This window comes from Pezoporus occidentalis, unplaced genomic scaffold (genome assembly GCF_034315485.1).
Source record: "Pezoporus occidentalis ecotype Australia unplaced genomic scaffold, CSIRO_AGI_Poc_V1 ctg99, whole genome shotgun sequence".
Taxonomy (NCBI): domain Eukaryota; kingdom Metazoa; phylum Chordata; class Aves; order Psittaciformes; family Psittacidae; genus Pezoporus; species Pezoporus occidentalis.
In genome coordinates, this window is record NW_026916358.1 from 2,237,933 (window position 1) to 2,258,147 (window position 20,215).

Genomic DNA, 20,215 nt, shown 5'->3' on the forward strand with positions numbered 1-20,215 from the left:
TTTTCACTACATCAAAATACATTTTCCCCTTCTTTCTTTCACCTTCTCTTTTCTTTTATTTAGAAGTATCAAAGACTGCTAAACAAGGGCGATGGCAGTGACAGTGTAGAGTTTAGACAGTTTACAGCCAAAACCCTAAATCAATTTTCTGGTGCAAAATGCAGCTACAAATAGTCACCTACTAGAAACAACACCCTGAATGCCCACTTGGACAACCCGCAACCACAAAAACTACTAGTAAGTAAACAAACCATGTGTACCTCTGAAGTGACTCTCAAAGAAAGCCATTTCTGTTACTGGAACCCTCGACTTTCAAAACAAAGAGAGGTGGGTGTTTTCTCTCACATAGCAGGTTTATGCTGTGTGTCTGCATACATTATGCACCATCTTGATTCCTGCTTTACAGATGCACTCCACAAAACATAACATTTTTGAGGCTCAGAAAAAGGAAGGAAATCTCTTATGCATTCTAAGACAAAGCTCATTTTTGTGTGTGTGAATGCTAATCTAGTAATTTTGTTTGCACAGTATGAAAACATGTCACAGAATGGTCACCTATTGTTCAGGTTTTCAAAAAAACCTGAGAAACAGAAGGCAAGGAAACCTGAGCGGGACCACACAGAGAAAAAGAAACAAATTTACACTCCAAGAGACCCTGGGAGATGAAATGTGAAGACACCCCAAAGCCTTGAAAGAAAAAAGAAGAGATTCAGTAATACTGAAAGGCTTATTGAAGATGCATATTGGAGAAAATTTCCACATCTAAATGAGAATTCCCTGATGATGCTAACAGCGTAGAAAGAGCTGCCACTGTCAGTTCAACATAGAAAAATCGCTTGCTCTTTAAGTCACTAGATTTCTTTGGAAAATGGTGTCCCTGAGATTACATACTCTCAAGGTTATTGATTTTTGCCAGGCATCTTAGCTCAGTCTTTAGAAAGGTGACCCAGCTATGCACACCAAACAAGTTACGCACAGGACCTCAAAATCGACTGTTTCTTCTCTGTACCACCCTCATGCGCTAAGCCATGAAGCTACAGGTAAGGACAGTATACATAACGAGTTCGTTTTCTGAAGAACTGTGGTCACTGCATACCCCCATAAACACATGCTTATGGGAAGGGTCCAACCCAGGCAGCAGAGAGTGACACACTGGCCCTCGCTGCAGTCCCAGTTCTGCTGCTTCAGAAGACTTCAGTCCTCCCAGGAACCTGAGGGGAAAGGAGGACAGAAGAGAACACAAGGCAAGAAATCCAGTACATGGCATGACTTGGAAAAACTTACTCTATTTTCTCTGCCTTGGAAGAAAAGACATAATTAGGAGATGTCTTGAAGGATTTTATTCTACAGAAAAAAAAACAAAAACACATCAAGAGTTGAGGAGACTCAGACACAAACATTTAACACCAAAAGGCTCTGCCACCGCAGCTGGAACCGGTGTAGGAAGAGCTACAGGCAATGGGATGACTCTCTTTAATAGGGAACAATGAAACTACCTGAGGAGCTGACTTTCAGGCTTGCTTTAAGCCCAAAATGATAACATGTTGAAGCACACTTGGCTCAGAGAGGTGCAAAAACATGGGTCCACGAAGGTGACAGCCAAGGGAAGTAATGTCACCAAAGTCACCAGTACATGCAGCCACAATGGGTTAAGGTGATCCATTTATCTTTTCAAAACACAATTATGAGTAAAAGACTAATTTTGAAATCTGTAAATGTCAAATTGTACCTCCCAGCACACAAACACTGCATGGGGAGTGGAGGAGAGAAGTACTTATTACAGTAAACTTTTAATACAATACAATGACCAGATTTATTCACTCAGCATTGACTAAAACCAGCAAGATTTATTTATGCCTTCAGCCTTGCAACATTTTACTGCAACCATCATATTAGAAAAACCTGCTGAAAGGTAGGACATATCATGGTTTCTATTATGTTATTCTCTGTTGGTGACATGGACAGTGGGATTGAGTGTGCCCTCAGCAAGTTTGCCGATGACACCAAGCTGTGTGGTTCAGTTGATACCCTGGAGGGAACAGACGCCATCTAGAAGGACCTTTACACACTTGTGAAGTGGGCCAATGCCAACCTCATGAAGTTCAACCAAGCCAAGTGCAAGGTCCTACACTTGGGGTTGGGATAATCCCAGGCACAGCTACAGGTTGGGCAGAGAAGAGATTCAGAGCAGCCCTGCGGAGAAGGACTTGGGGGTGTTGGCTGATGAGAAAATGAACATGAGCAGGCAGTGTGTAACACCCACAGCCCAGAAAGCCAACCATATCCTGGGCTGTATCAAAAGGAGTGTGACCAGCAGGTCGAAGGAGGTGATCCTGCCCCTCCACTCTGCTCTCGTGAGACCTCACCTGGAGTATTGTGTGTAGTTCTGGTGTCCTCAACATTAAAAGGACATGGAACTCTTGGAACAAGTCCAGAGGAGGGCTACGAGGATGATCAGGGGACTGGAGCACCTCCCGTACTAAGACAGGCTGAGAAAGTTGGGGCTGAGAAAGCTGGAGACCTCATAGCAGCCTTAAAGTATCTGAAGGGAGCCTATAAGGATGCTGGGGAGGGAATCTTCATTAGGGACTGTAGTGACAGGACAAGGGGTAACGGGTTAAAACTTAAACACGGGAAGTTTATGTTAGTTATAAGGAAGAAGTTCTTTACTGTGAGGGTTTTGGGGCACTGGAACAGGTTGCCCAAAGTAGGGGTAAATGCCCCATCCCCGGCAGTGTTCAAGGCCAGGTTGGATGGAATCTTGGGCAACATGGTCTAAATGCGAGGTGTCCCTGCCCATGGCAGGGGGGGTGGAACTAGATGATCTTAAGGTCCTTTCCAACCCCAACCATTCTATGATTCCATGATTCTACATATTTGTCTCAAACTCTTGAAGCAGCAAACCCTTTAAAGAATCCATTCAAATAAATAATTAACGTAAGACAAACGGCAGCAGAATACAACGCATGCAACTGTAAATGTTAAAAATCACAAACTTCTCCTCCCACCACCAGCTAGTACTGGAGCTCTGGGCACTGCAACAAGCTGCAGGTTCTGCTTTCACTGCTGCTTTTGGCTTTGCACCTTAGATCAGATAAAGGGCCTGATGCACACATCTGTCAGAAAAAGTTTTTTTATCAAACAGATACTCTGCTTGAATCATTAATCTTTACCTGGACTTCTCCAGAATATTTACCAGCTTTCTCTGATTTCAAGTCCTGCAGGTAACAGAAAAAGCATGAAATTTGTTGGTTAGACTTTTTATTTGGTTGCTTTGGGTTTTTTTTGGGGGGGAGGGGGTTGCATTAGTCTTGTCCGCAATTTCATTTATTTTTTCTTTTTAAGCACATGTCCCTTTAGAAATTACAACACAGGGTTTTTTTTTAGCCTTATTTTAGTTCCATAGAGCACAGACTTCAATTCCTTTAATGATACTTTCACTGGAAGTAGTTGATATGCATAATGTTATTTAAATTTTTACATGCCTACAATAGGTCCATAACCATAAATTTGTGAGGGTTTTTTTGCATTCTGGGTAACTATTAACATGCATAATAGTAACACTAATTCAAAATGAATATATTCTTCAGCTATTATGTATATATCAAATTGATAGTAGGATAGCAGACCCTACCATGTCAGCAATATCTTCTTGTATCATTTTCCATATGCAGAGCTACTGCTACTGAATATATCTCTAGATCTTTAAAAATCAATAATGAAATGAAAATAGATGCTTAAACAAGGTCAGAGTTTTGATGATGATAAGGAGGCAGATATGTTTCCAGAAAGTAGCAAAGCATTGGAATTCCTTATTATACAAATCATCTGCTACCACACCACTGGTGTCAGCATTGCCAGCTCCTACCTCCACATGCTCTAGACAGGAATGGAAAAAATCTCTTTCCTGTGTTCTGGAATAATTTCTCATTTCTCTGTATCTAATGACAGTAATCCATGCAACCAGACTGATCTATTATTACTGTTAAGATGGAAGAAATGCAATTGCTCCAACTTTTTTTATCCCAAACCACACACAGAGTTCATATCGGCTTCTCTCACTACCGCAAAACCATGTTCCTCAATTTCATCACTGGTGAAGAGTTGCCACTGTTGCCACCCTGCCCCACAACAAACATGCTTATTTTGAGCAATACAGCTAAAAAGCAGGATGCAGTGCAGCCAAGAAAGTGCTTTTACCAAGCAATTTCAAACACAAAAATATTTTAACACACAGATTCTACATGAAACTGAGCAAGAATCTGTGCTGTACATAAAAAGTTCAACTACTTCTCTATAAAGATTAGTTTAAATTACTGCATATCAACTGCTTGAAAGTACCAATACAGGCGACATACCATCATCCAGCCCTCCAAGAAACATGACAGACATACCATTACTGTCATGCCCACATTTTCTGACAACCTAGAAAGCTTCAAAGCAACATAAAGTCTCACAGGAAAAATACTTTTATTTTTCCTACAACGGGATTTTACTGCTTAGCTCATGTAGAGATGTTTGGATTTCATATCACTCCTTCTTCAAAATATATATGATAAATAACTAGAAAAGTAGCTACATACTGTAGAAAGTTCTGAAGGTTGGTTGGTTACTTATTCTTTTAAATCAAATTTTTAAAATTCCTGCTCTTGAGTGGAAAGATCAGCATTTCTTATAGGTCTGTAACAAGGAATTCCAACAACACTGGGAACTTGAAGTTCTAAAGAGATTAAAGTAACTTCTGTTGTCTTATACGGCAGTTCTGTTTTTATTAACATGAGCTCTACAAGGCAAAAGAGGCTGTGCTATACAACAGTGAACTTAAACAGCGATTACATATCTGTTCTTATTTTTACCATTCTTTCCTTTTGTAGTAAATTTTACACCCACAAGCTGTCCAGGAAATGCTACAATTTAAAACAATTAAGAATAGAAATATTTTCAACCTAGCACTTGGTCATATTACGAATTTAATGTGTTTTCTGTGATCTTGCAACAAATATGGCTGCCAGTTTGCAGACAAACACAAGCTCATCAAGCAAAGACTATGAAATACTGTGCATGCTTCCTTTAAAAACTAGTGCTGAAGAATGGGAAAAAATTCAGCTAAAAAACACAACAATTAAGAGTAATATAAGTAGCTCTCACTAATGAAAGACTTCAGTAGTAATCAAATTTCAGATGTCAAGACAAGATTTAGAAGCAATCTGATCGATAATTAAATGTCACCGTACAGTTAAATCTACTAGCATGCCACGTCAGAACTACCAAAATTGGGCCATTAAGGTCTTTTTAAAAGAAAAAAATCCTCAAAACCAAACCAAAAAATAAAGATCACTGACCCACACACCAGAAGCTGAAGGCAGATTACCTGGAGTGTAAGATTTCATATTGCATGACCATGTTATGCAGAACTATGACAGTAACAGTTTAAATACGAGTTGAAATACTTGTCTCTAAAATGGAAGAACACCAAACTTCTTAAGTGACAGTGGTTTCCAAAGTTAAAGAAAATATTACATTGAAAAGATGACCTATTCTGCATACCTGCTTGTAGTAAGAAGTATTTGTCTAAAGAAAAAAGAGCAAAGAAAAAAGACCTAACTTCCTTGGTAATTTGCAGAAAGACACAGTGAAAGATGGCATTTAGTAGCTCTCAGGCAAATGTTAAGCTATAAAGTGAAAAAATCCCAAGCTTTTTTATATAAATGAATAAAAACAATCAGGGGAGGAGAAAGATGTAAAACTATTGATTCCTGGAAGCTACAGTACATATAGCACTTGGGAGCTGCTGCACTGATCTACAGATTGACCCAGGTAGACACTGTGGAGGCTGACAAACACAGGAAATACTCCCAGATGCTCACAAACTTCTGAAATAACATAGTAGCAGTAGTGATGCAAGCATAGACTTGCTTCTGTACTTAACATCTCAATTGGCAATTCTTAGTTTCCACGTGAAAATTTGGCACACTGAGTAAACTAAAACTAAAAAGTTACTGAAATGTTTTGCTGACTTACAGCAGCTTAATAAAGAAGTCATATGAAGGATCTCTCACGCAACTTAAATGCCTCCGTGAAATGTTACCGAGCTTGTTGTTTGCCACCATTGTCAACAAACACCTCAACTGTTTCTATTGTTCCTATGCATTCTGTAAACACCTCTCCTGTATTCTTGGGTGTCCAATCTCTCTTTCAATACCTTTTAATAAACCTTTTTTATTTTGCTGGGCATCTGTTCAAAAACCCACACCAAGAACCAAATGGAAATGTTTTTAAGGTTTCTTAAGTGGCTGTTCACTAAAGGCATAAGGCCAGACACCTTTAAAAAAATCCTTATTATGCAGTGCTGGTTGTGAAGCAAAAGCAGTAACGTTCATAAAATCACAGACTGCTATGAAAATGGCACCCTGCTGCTGGATCACACACATCATTCACCCATGGACATGCTGCTGCCTGGGGAGTTGCGCTGTTGCCAGGAAAATGACTTGCAAAGGGATGGAAAAAATGCAGAAGTTTTATTTTACTTACATAAACAACCAACTTCTGAATTATTTTTGCTTCCTTCAGATAAGGTTTCTGTTCAGCGTGACAGAGATGAGCCAGCAAGTATAGATCATCTTTGCTGCAGAAGGGGAAATGCATGGAGCCCCACTCAGAGCCAGCTCTGGGGGTGGTGCTGGCAAACACCCGCTGCATCCAAATGGGTATGGGATTTCCTCACCACCCCCAGTGCATGGAAAGAATTATGCCACAGAAAATTACAGTTTGGAAGATGCATGCTGGAGGTCTCTTCCTTAGTAAGGCTTAATAGATACGTGTGAAAAATACCCTCCTCACAAAAGAAATACTGTACAAGGAAACTATTTTAAACTTCATTATAACGAAGATGAAATTTTAATCACAGGACTAGAAGCTGTCTTTTGCCTTAAGAACAGTAATAATTACCAGATTTCATTCAATATGAGCAAACAGAAGACAGTCATTTCAAACGGCTAAATTGCCATTAACTTTTAACTTGCAGTATCAGTCAGTTAAGACAAAAAAGGGAGTGAGAAGATGAATCATTTAAAATACTTAATAGGTGGCCTATATGCTACATTTCCATAATTAAAACCGGGCCACTGTAGCTACGGACCCATTAGAGTTCACTCAAGAAAGGGATTTTATATTACACAAGTAACACACGTAAAACAGAAAACCGATACGGACAGCCATCAATAGAGAAATTACAAGAATTGAAATGTCTTCATGTCACGTAAGGAAAACAGCAAGTTTTGAAAGAACTGCCCAATGACAGGACTAAAGATGATACAGTATAATGGTATACATCCTTAGAAGGGGAAAGAAAGTGGTGCAGAAAAGGTTACTGCTTTGTCAAAAGATGTAGGATCATCCAAAATTATCTCTTCAGAAACTACTGGGGGTCATTTGAGATTTGAGGTGAGCTGTTTTGCAGTCCACAGGTAACTGATTTAATGAACGTATGCTAAACAAGTGTCAATCAGCATTTTACTGTGCACCTGACATCTAAAAGAGCTGGTTCTGAAGACATTCTAATTGCTGAGGTTCTTTTTGGAAAAAAAGCTCAAGTGCAATGGAAATTCCAGGAACCTCAAGACATTCCTGAAAATGAACTGATGTTTCAAACCATCAAGCCACATGTTCTAAGTACCCACATTACCATTAACCTTTCACCAACCCCAAGCCAAACAATGGTAAAGCTGATGAAATTCTATTAATAAAGTATTCAAGGGCTGAGATTTAATTAATGACAGTCAACAGAGTTCCAGGAAAATTAGTTTTCAGCATCAAATAGGCATGACTTCATTCTCTGATGAGATTAAAAGTTTTCCTGATAAAGGCAACTTCACAGAGGTAGTAAACTCTCATGATGTATTTGGCTTTTTATGTACAAGACATCGATAGTATTAACTGGTACTATAAACTTTCATTAGGACACAGACTACATAGATTAAATACTATTTACATGACGCATCTTCAACAGCCAACTACAGGGACTATTAATTAAATAGTAATAGCTCTTACGGTGTCTGTCACAATTTGAAATACGGCTGGCACCGTTCGTATTCATGGAATACCTGGAAGTATAAATCAAGCACCAGTAATTACTGTGGATAAGCAGAAAGAGTGGCAGATAGCTACAGGCAATCCCATAGACAACACACTACATCATTTGTGCAATAACAATGCTTTCAGATGAAATATGTTTAAAGACAAGGAAATGAAATTGATTAAGGAAGAGGTAGGAAGAAAAGTGCATCTGTATGGGAGGAACCATTCGCAGGAGCGCAGGAAGCAAAGGTGGGCACAGGTATGTCAGAGGGTTCTTCTACTTAAAGCCCACTGGCCTAGTCACTGAAAAGAGCTATAAGCCTGCTGTTTCTCTCCTGAGACTTCATAAAACTTTAGATTAATTATTCCCCGATTATTAAATCAGTTTATTTATTTTCTTTAGTTCAATACCTGACATTTCAGTAACAGGTTCAAGATCAAAGTTGAAACAGATGCGGTTTACAGACTAATACTCATGATCACCATTCCCACCTGTGCAGGGTTAGCTGGTATTTTAATGTGAATTTTTCTTGTGAACTTAGCAGAGGCATATTTGATTAGACATTAGACATATACCTATAAAGAGAACTTAAGAACTTGTTTGACTGGGCGCAGCAATACTTTCAAAAGCTGTTTCACTAGATCAAGCATCAGCCTCGCAATTTGCAAGCCTTTGTTTAAGAAGAAGTGCATTCTTGATGGCCACTCGGAAGAAAGGGTCCTCTAAGGAAGGACACAGAGTACCCTTGTTTTGAATGGGAAATTACTGCAAGACGAGCAATGCTTAATGACTGTACTGTAGTTGAGGACTCTGACCCAGGGAAGTAAAAATATATTCGTATAGATACATGGTGCACAGCACGGACACAAGTTTCATTATGCTAAGCATAAACTATAACAAAAGAAAACAACTCTAAAGCTCCAACTGGGGGGTGGGGGGAATATCCTGAGCCAGTTTGTGGGTTAGATGTGGGGTAGGTATGGCTTAGGCAGCTGCTTACTGTCACAGGATGTATGAGCATAAAAGAACAGAAGAGATGCTTCGACCTCTGTGCTTAGCAGGTACATGTGGTCACTGCATAAGAAAAAGCTAGGCTCCACCACATGGTATTTTCCACTTCATCTGAACAAACAACATATAAAGAAAGGGGTAAATCAGTAGTTTGTAATAACGGTCCTTTAGAACTTAAAAACCCTTGCACGTGCATGCAGAGGCCTAAGGTTTGGAAGATGTGACACTAGCGAAGGCTCAGACATGAAACCACCCAGCTTTGTTCTTACACCCTTTCATCAGTTGCCACCATAGTGAATCACCCTGAAGCATGCAGTTTTGTTAAGTTCAAGCAGGTAAACGTGTATATATGCTAGTACAGTCTTTGTTCCTTCACATAAACTCATCCCTGTTGGATATAAATAAAAATGTCTTTATTTACATCAAGTAAATACTGTCCACATTCTACACAAATGCTTGATACATTATCATAACAGAAACAATCCTTTCATAAACTAGCTTTTAGACAAAATATATGTATTTAGACAACATAAATCCATATAAAAGGGGATTAAAGTCACAACTGGGGTTTTGATATTAACTACTTAATTGATGTTGGAGCATATTCTTTATGCAAATCTTTGAAAAGGCATAATCACATTTGCTAGCACTGTGATGAGTATACTCCAAGAGTACCTGTAGAAAGGCCTATAGTTTAAACATTAACATTAAATCTTGTGATAACCTTGATCACCTGCCACCCACACTACAGTCAATTTCTATGTACTTCATGGCAGCTCAGCAACAGAGGACACAGTAAAGAAGTGACCAAGAAACCTAACCTATTAGACATAACATTAGCACAGGACACCTGCAATAAACCTACATAAGCTACTGCTATGCTATTTTTAAGTGATTTTTTTCTTCTTTCTAACAAGTCCAATCCCAAATATTAATTTTTCTGTGGAAGAGTCAGTATTTTCCATAGCAAACTCTAACAGAATAAGCTTTCCCTATGTAAAGCTTCTCAAAACAGGCAAAACCCAAAACACAAGTCAAAAATAGCTTCAAAACATCTCCGGGTGCATATATGTTTCTGGTTTATTCATTATATCCTAAAATACCATTAGTAGATTTCTTTTTTTAGCCCCTAGATGTAAAGCAATCACATATCACTATGTTTAACCTTTCCCAGCTCTATGCAAATACTTTTATTTTTTTTAGCAATTTAATCAGTCATTAAAAATCATTGCAAAAGAGAGGAAAAAAAACATTTCACTTGACTCCCAAATACATTTCTTCAAAATACACTCAATTTTTTTTCAAAGGTGTATTATTTTACATGAATGATACACTATTGTGAAGAATTTATGAGCAAGTATAAAACAGAGAATATATGAAGGACCTGGAAGCAGAAGGAACATCTCAGACCACAGAAACTTAACCCTTGACGTTGCACATAGCCACATCTTATAATCCCATTCATAAAATGATTTAACTGTGCTATAATCGCTATGCTGAACAATCCAGTTTACATCTTTCTATTTTTGCGTGAAAGGACTTTGCATGAGCGGAGAGGATTCAGCAGTTAATATCTCAATGAAAACACAGTCCTTTAGCCATTGAAAACACACAACCTCTGACAAACTGGAACAAAAATAACATCTTATTCTCCTGATGTGATGCAAGAACACCCACCCCTACTCTCTCCCTCAGTCATTTAACATGTCACCTCAAAAAAGAAAACCCAAGTAAGCATATTAAAAAATAATATTTATACACACATTACATGTCCATCTGAAACCCATCAAGTCTACTACACAACTTCTAAAATACGAAAGGACTTACCCAATGTGTCTTTGAGATTTTTAACCAGAGAACCCTTCTTCAAGCTGTTTTTTCGTTCCACATAATTTGATGGCACATATCCCGTTTTGTTGGCCGCATTTCTTACCCTCCACCATGTTTTGGAATCATCTAATAGCCAAAGACGCTCATTTTTCTTGATGTCAAGTTCTTGGTCCTGCTGTGCAGTGTAATCCCACTTTGCAATAACAATAACTTCTTCTGTCATCTTTCATGGAGTCCTTCTGCAACAAAATATTAAAATACTCATCAGTAAATTATATGATGTAATTCTTACTCAGATTTTCCTTTAAGGTCTGAAATAAGAAAATGGAAGGGGAAAATCAGAAAGTTTTACAGAGCAAAAACTCATAGATCTGAACTCCTCTTTTAAAAATAATAAAAATTATTTTAAAAATAATAGGCCTTTCTTACCTTTTTTCCACTAAATATGACAACACCTTAATAGTAAATTCTAGTCATAATGTATTACATTTGCTTCCTCTCAATATATAGAAAATATTAGTCAGATATGCATTAGCAAAATATAACTTATAAAACCATTTGGTTTTTGCATATAGTATCATAAAATTATCCCACACCTGGCATTCAAAGTTCTGATCTGAGAAAAAGAAATTTAAAAAGGCACCATTCAAAAAATGTATTTTCCTTCTGCCCTAGCTCCTCATCCATATACTAACATATTATTTATTAGTTTTCTGCATCTAAACAAAGTTATCCATCTTTATTTTGCAAATACTTCATGAAGTAATGTAACTCAGCAGGGAAATATGCCATCAAAAAGAAGGCACTGTCATTAGAATAATGTTTTGCGCAGGCAGCACAAGACTGTATTTTAGGAGAAGCCTTCATTCCCACTTTACTCCTGGGAAGATCCCAGCTCACTGCAGTCCTGCAATGGTCATGAGTGAACCAGGTGGAGAAGAGTACCCACTGTGCTTCCCTCAACTGTACTTCATTTCTTGCCTACCCGAAACTTACCCAGAGTTCTGTTAAGATTGAATAAGCTGGCTTGTTTTACTTACCTGTAACATGAAGGAGCTTTTCCAAAGCTATCTTTCAGCTGCATAAAGACACCTGCATGCCTCCACATTTTCCTACGCATCCCAGTAATTACCAGGAACAATGCGCGGGAACACAGTAGTGTGCAAAGAAGAAAAAAGTCCCACGCCAGTACCAGTGACATTCTAACACATTACAGTGCCAACCAAAACATGTTGATTTGAGCCTTTAAATTCTGAGAAGTTACCTATAATTTTCTAATCACTGTTGAGGGATTTTAGGAAAGAGGAGGTCAGGACAGAGTGGGAAATGAGAATGTAGTTGCAAAATCAAAGCAGCAGATTTTAAGTAAAAGCTGTAGATTTTCCTTTATATTACAGGTTAGTAGAAACAGGTCCCAGAGTACTTCAACTATTCACATCCAAGGATCTTTTTAACATGATTTGACTTTGTTGCCCAATTCTTAGTAGTCCACAACCACACAAACTCTAATACCTAATACCTTAGGTGACAGATGGGTAATTTAAAAAAAAAAAAACAACAACCCAACCCAAACCTCACTCAGAAATTCTGTTCAGCACATAGCACCCTATATTCAGAAAGGGCTCCTTCTGCAGTCTGTAAACACACACACACTTTCTCCTGTCAGCTACAGCATAAGCTGTGAAGACTACATGTCAGACAGCCTAGCAGCCTCCTCTTTCAAAGAAAAAGAAGTTAACCCATTTATTTAAAGTTAAACCTTATTCAAAGTTAACCTGTAATCATAAGACACAATAGTCAACTCTATTATAAATTAGTAGCCTCCTATTATCACAATTTTTGTTTTCAGGAGAGCATTATATTCGATTGACCTATGGTTGCTAAACTGCATGACAGCAAAGCTCTGGAAAGCATTAGCAACGTCACCCCTCATGGCCAAGGTAGAACAATGTTTTTTAAAATCTGAAGTAGTAATCAACATACTTAAATTCATTTTCTAATTAGAAAACACAACAGAATATACAACAACAAAACCAGTATTCAAACATGCATTTGCATAGCTGAAAGCCCCACGATGAATTCAAAAAGAAGTGACGATGTTTGCAACGCTTGAAACACAACTCTTGGAATTCAAACAGGCTGTGACTTATGCGGGTAGAATTGATGACTTCACAATAAATAAGTCACTATTCCCTTTAACTTTTTTTTTTTCCTAAAATAATAATCTGTTAATGACACAGGATAGCCTGAGCTTTGGACAGCAGTCTCCAATAAACTGCCCTGGTTTCTGACTCACATGAAATGGACAGATAGCCTACAGGTCGATAAGCTGAGGTAGCCACAGGGGAATTGCAATCAAGCATGTTCTGAAAGCCAGCGTTGTCAATATAATCTCTCTCTCCAATTTAAATCTGTTTATTTTATCTCAGCAATTGTAAATTGGTCAATTCTTACTATTTCCGGCAACATGGAGAACATAAAGAAATAGGACACCATCAATTCAATCGGCTGATGTTGCCATCACAAAGGCTCTACTTCTAAAAAGGTTATTTTCACAACACAGGCAAGTTTAAATTATCTACCAATATTACAGTATATGAATAATTTAAAACAACACATTAGGCGTAATATTTGACTAGTGACTGATGGAAAACTATCAAATTCTTTCTATTCCTCTGAAGAAAACAAACAAACAAAAAACTCGCACTGACTTGGCTCTGCTGCAAGAGTCATCAAGTGCTTCCCCAAGGTGCTGTACAAGGGCAAAAGCACAGGAAGAGCCCACATGTCAGGGCTGACATCAACTGCACAGGTCTCCACTACCCAATTTCTTCAATTCCAGTTCCTGCAGATGTGTAAAACTGCCACCCTGCCTGAGAAACAATGTCACTTCACAAGCAGTCCCTTGCATGATGCAGTTTTGGCAAAAGTGTAGAGAAGGTACGTTTCTCAAGTGGCATGCTCCTGCTGAACCCGCTTCAGTAAAGTACTCCAGGTTTTGCTGTGCGTTTAATGGCACAAGTGTTCCTACCCATGTGGAGACAGGATTTATAGTCAAAATGCATCACATAATTGCAGTTAAACATTTGCCTATTTAAAGCTCTACGCATTTGTGTGGAGAAGTCTGGTTGTGCTAGTTGTTTAGTTTAGTTTGGGGGGGGTGCAGTTGGGCAAGGGGATGTTTGCAGGTTTTTTGGGGGTTTAAGAGGGTTTTGGTGGGTTGTTTTTATATGTGAAGAACTAGTATTAAAGGAGTTAGTTACAATTATGGTATTAGACTGGCTCCATCAAGGACAATATGGTTCTTCCTGTGACATTTGCAGAGCTAAGATTTCTTTATATGTGAATAAGGAAATATTTGTTCCTCAGAAGGGGGGCTGCAGAATTAATAGTTTTGAAATGCTTCTGCAACACAGCTGAGTGCCAAACAGAAGATTAGAAGCAAATGACATAACTAGATTTGGAAAAAAAAGAAAAAAACAACTTAAGGAAAAACCAATAATACAGCCTTCCAAAGCATCCAAATGACCAGTAAAAACATGACATGCACTCAAAACATTAAATTTCTGTAGAACATTGCTTAGTACATAGACTGTACAACAAAAATTCCACAGTTTCTATAGTTTCTAATGTTAGCATGAGACTCTTCACATCAAGAAAATGAAAATCCATTACTGCGAATAATGTACAACCATCTGGAATGTTCCTCTTCAAAAAGCTGAAAAGTTCTAGTGCTGAAACAGTCTTCTTCTCATGACTGATCAGCTAACACTCCCTACTGTAACAAGCACCAGTGAAAAGCTTTGAACTACCTATGCAAGGAACTGTAAATTTACGAAATATAAGTCATTTCTCAGTACAAGATTGTTTCACTTCAAGAAGTATATATATATATACATGTATGGCTTTGAGTTTTAGCTTAACTTATCAAGTGGTCATTTTCTTTACGGCAATACAACTTCCAACTGCAGTTTTTAAAACAAAACACACAAAGAACCCCAAAACAAAGACACCATACTAAGCGAACAAGCAAACAGAACTCCACATCCCAGACACTGAAAAGGTAATTCTTATACTAGCTATGTGGCCAGTCCACACTTCCAGTCCCTTTTAGACCAGCATTTTGCCTGTTGCTAGCAGCAGTAGTGAACTATTTTTTTTTTTTACCAACACTGTATTTGTTGAAATGTTACAACTAATTAGTTTAGACTGAGCTCAGATATTTTCAGCCATTTGGTTTCTTCCCTCCAGTTTAGGCTTTTCTGGGAGAGGAGTCTTGTCTTCAGTGGCAGCTGCCCTACTGCAGAAGCACACATAAAAGTTTTCCTACACAGAAACACCCTTGGGAGAGAGGTTAAAACTGAGAAATCCACCAGGCTAGAAACATAGTGAACAAAAACCCAGCCAAGGCAAAGTCAGTTATAAAAGACTTCATTGAAAGCCTGCTCAGATAGGTGAGCAACACTTGCTGTCTCTAAGGCAGAACAAAGGCAGACATTAGTGGAATATCTAGTAATGTAACTCCCATATAGACTTTATCAGAAGAAAGTCCAGAAAGGAAAATGCTATGTTCAATAAACTATCTATGATTTAAGAATTTAGCAATACCAGGAAAAAAATCCCGAACGCAAACAACCACCTATGCCATTTTGAACCAATACTTAAAACTGAACCACACAAGCAATATTTGAGATTATGGAAACTTAAATGTAGAGGAACTTAGGATGATTTGCTCCCACAAACACGTGAATCTGCTGATGATTTTTCATGTTAGAGATTTGCTCAAGTGATGTTGTTTTAAATAACAAACTACATATAATTGTTACACAGATCTCACCTTTCACTAGGCCTGGATTCTCACACACGCATACACACAACCGCAGCCATACAGGGATGATGTGATTATCCCACAATGATAAATAAGAAAGGATCCACTCCAGCATGCCACTTGAATTGGAATCTTCTCCCTAGAGACTGACACAAGTTAACACTCCCCCTAGTTCAATGTCCTGTCCCAACGGGCAGAAAAGCAGCATCTTTTCTTGTCCTCAGGAGGAAGGCTCAGGGTTCTGCTGGGGATACAATTACTTAGGACAGGGCAAACAGGAGGCATGGCTGAGCTTTAAAGATCCAGTGAGAAAGGAAGTAGGTGCTCTCCTCTTTCAAAATGTATTTTGTGCAAAAGAACATGGCTGAACAATGACTGACAGTAATGCTTGAAATTTAATCCCTCACCAAGGGAACAAGTGAAAATTCTATTAATAGGAAGTGCCAACTGATATAACAGACTGTTCTGGAGTTGGATGTCCTCTTAAAGCACACTAAAAGGCTCTAAATTGATATGGAGGCTTCTACATGACACTGATGTTCATAAAACACATAATTGCTACACAATATTACATAAGACATAATCACTACACAATATTTAGTTAATTGCCTTGGGAGAATAGAAAGCTAACAAATGACATATCACAGTTTTCCCTAAGATCTGAAGGCTGAACAACCTCCCCTTCTCCTTCCCCCAAACTTGGAAAATCAAAATGGGTTTTGAATGCACATGTTGATGGGCCAGCTCTTTGGTGTCTACTTGGTTTATCTTTCACAAGCTATAGCAAATAGGCAATATATGGTCCTCTAAGCATGGTGGTGGAAAATAAGGGAAAAAGCCTCTTTCCTTCAAGGCCTTCTTCCTAGTAAGTGAATGTGCTTACAGTATTCTGTAATTAATAAAATAACTTGTATTAGATCACTTAATCTGAAGTACACTCAAAGTCTGAAGCTTTTTTACTTGTGAAAATGCACTCTCTGGTAAGCCTGTCTACTGTTTCAGAAGGTTTGAAGCTTTGTTTTCACTTACAGTTGTTTTCTGTCTTGCTGTGTGTGTGTGTGTGGTTAGGTTCAGGTTCGTTTTTTTAAAACCAGCCTGGATGAATAGTTTTGACATATAGAAAGCATTCTAAAAAAGCGCATCTCTCTACATTTGAGATCATTTAATTCGATTCTTGGCAATCAGTAAAGCACCAAACTCAAAGACAGAGCTCAAAAGGCATTAAAAAGAACAGGAATGTGAATTCGAATAAAAACTTGTGAAAAGAATACACCTTTTGGGTGTACTTTCAGCTGTTTCCAGTGGAACACAGCATTTCTGACATTTACGTGTGCTTGAAAAAACAGGAAAATATCTCTTTCATGCAAAGTTAACATAAACCAAGCAAAAAATACTTCTAATGATTGCTACAAGAAAATCTCAAAACGGAGAGGTTTAAAAAGAGTAAGCAAACGACCCAAATTATAGAATCATAGATGATAACAGAAAATAGAATCACAGATCAAATCACAGCAACTTGCAACCCTTTGTTAAAACCAGAAAACCCTTTATTACATGGGCTACTTGCTGGTACTTAGACAAATGGTGATGGATCACATAAAGGCAACCTTGTCTAACTCCTTCTACAGTTTAACACTTTAATACTGGATACAGTGTGTGTCAATCCACCCCAAGAGACACATTTCTTTGGAAAGACATTACTGCACCAAAACTTATTGTAAGAATTCTCCCTCCCACTTTTAAAGAAAGTTAACTAAATAGCTGTAATGACCAAACATCCATCATCCAGCTATGCAGTTCTGAGCTATCAAACTGATACTTAAGCAGAAAAAAAACCACATACCTGGGCTGCCTAAAACTGCTGACTGTTTTAACACAAGCTTGACAATTAATTTGGGGTATTTCACTATTAGGTCCCATTAGGATGTATTGACTACACAACTGAAAGTGATAGCTGAGTAAGTGCAGGTGATTATTATCTAATTTACTTTGATGTGCAAACTGAAGGCACGGTCACAATCAATAGAAGCTGCTGTTGGTACTTTAGGCAGGTCAGTTTTCCAAGGCTGAAAGAACAAATGAATGGAAGCTGTACAGAATAAATGTGAACAAAGATATAAATAAATGGATCCACTGCAAAAAAGGAGTTCTTTATTACATTTCCTAACCTACTCTCACAATTTAGCATTTATGTAGGAAATCTCATATGGTTAAAATAATACCCTCTTTAAAAAAAGCAAGTAAAAAGTTCTAGAGGTTTTCTGTTTCTCCCCTCCTGGTCCTTTCTTTGAAAAGGAAAAACTCACAGCACCAAGCTCAAGTCAGGAAATGCAAATAAAAGGTATCAAAAGAAATATAGTTCAGCTCTCATTAAGAACTGTAAGAAGTTATTAAACTGTGTCTGGAATAAATTAAATATTACCAATAGAATAAATACAGAATTAGAACACTATGTTTCCTGCACATGATGTAGGAAAGTGTTTAATACCTATTTCCACTCTATGGGATTATTTTACAATGACAACCATTTCCTTCTCTCTCATTAACTACAGTATAAAAACACTAAGAGAAATTAAACACTTTAAATCTTCAAATGTACACCAAGATAACAGAACCATCCACAAAGCTATTACAGTTGTAATAGTCAACTCTGAGGAAAGTTTGGAGCAATGAAGAAGTTCTGGAGCATTACAGTTTTGCCAATAATTTGAAAGCATAAATTGGATGATCTTTGATAGCACCTCCAAGTAGTCAAACCCTAATCCTAAAGCAAAATGAAGAGACAAAGGACCTCTCTTAAAAACCCACACAGCATACCAACAGATTATGGATATGCTATGGTTTTAAGGAAGACAAACATGAACAAACTAAAACATTTGTTCTTAGGTGCAAAAATTCTCAAGTTTCCTTATGAGTCACTTGGGGGGAGGGGGGGGGGAGAACATAGACAAAAAAAAAGCAATTTCAGACAAAACTGTGAGGGCAACACAGCCCTAACAGTCAAACGGGTTAATGACATTGGAGGAGGAGCTGCCACACAGCAGGTGTGCCCTGCCACAGCCTGCTTCTATGGGCATTGCAAGTGAGGGGTTTTTAGATGATACAGGCTGCACATCTTTCAAAACAGTGAAGGATCAGTCTTAACTAACCAGTAATTTAGAACTGTACTAACTTCACCTTGATGCTACTCAACAGCCTGCCCCAGCACACCTCAAACCCTTTTCCCCTCTCTATCGCCCACCACTGTTTCAGGGCACAACACCATGAGGTTTGGGGTTTTGTTTCTTCAACCGGATGTCTCTTGACAGCTTCTAAGCAATGTTTACTTATCTTGGCCCCACAACATATCTGATATTTCAATCTCTAATGCAATTACAGTTACACTTTGCATCTTGCGTTACAGAGTAACTGCAAACCGGAAACCTCAAGACTATTTAGTGGTAACAAATGTCTGCATAGCTCAAAAAGAGTACAAAAATTAAGCCTGCTTTTGTCTTGTAAATGGCTTAGAAGTCTTTTAAAAAGACAGACAAAGAAATGAAGGAGAATACAGATTAGACACACCCAGAAATGCACCCTTCCTGCTAAGGAGTCAGTACAGCAATTTACCATTCAACAAGAAAGAAATCTCACTTTATGTATGTTTATATAATAACATCTAAAAGGATGTTTGCAAAACCCCATGTTTCCATGAAGCCTATCACATGAATCAGCCTGCTCAAATGAAATAAGCAGGGACTGCTTCAAACAATCTTTTAAAATGTAAACTTGCCATTTAAGGAAAAGCAATAGTTTTAATCACAGTCTGAATCTACTTGGCAAGACCCATCTGTGTTTTGCATGCAGCCCAGAGTCTTAGCAATGACCATCTCTGATGGCTGTAGGTGATGCCTAGGCCCTTTACAGCTCTCCAAGCCCCACTCCGGTAGGAAGGTGTAGCACTAGTGTCTACCAGGCAAGATCAGAGGGGATGCCCTCCAAGTGCAAAGCCCTGCTAAGAAGGACTTTGGAATACTGGTGGATGAAAAGCTGGACATGATCATACAACACATGCTCACAGCCTAAAAACCAACCATATCCTGAGCTGCATCAAAAGTAACACAGCCAGCAGGTCAAGGGAGGTGATTCTCCCCATCTACTTCACTCTGGTGAGACCTCCCCTGGAGTACTGCATCCAGCTCTAGGGCCTTCAGTACAAGAAAGACATGTCTTCCTTTGGACATGCTCCAACAGGAGCATATACAAAGGAGGGCCACAAAAAATGTTAACATGGAACATCTCTCCTATGAAGAAAGGCAAATAGAGTTGGGACTGTGAGGAAGCTCTGGGAAGACCTTACAGCAGCCTTTTCAGTACTAAAAGGGAGCTTATAAGAAAGATGGGGACAAATTTTTTATGAGGGCCTGTTGTAAAAAGACAAGGGATAAGGTTTTAAACTAAAAGAAGGTGGATTCAGACTAGATATAATG

The 20,215-nt window shown here is 38.3% G+C and overlaps 1 protein-coding gene across 4 annotated transcripts in view; it reads right to left on the reverse strand.

Moving 5' to 3' along the window:
* The window catches only part of NCK2 (NCK adaptor protein 2), an 86,335-nt gene that overhangs the window by 21,704 nt on the left and 44,416 nt on the right, over nt 1-20,215 (reverse strand). For 3 of the 4 annotated variants that reach the window (XM_062606987.1, XM_062606984.1, XM_062606986.1), the window contains one exon: nt 10,916-11,157. In XM_062606987.1, coding sequence (XP_062462971.1) covers nt 10,916-11,141 — 226 coding nt within the window. In that variant the 5' untranslated portion in view covers nt 11,142-11,157. Of the gene's footprint in view, nt 1-10,915; nt 11,193-20,215 lie in introns of those variants that run through there. The other variant, XM_062606988.1, reaches the window with a different exon arrangement.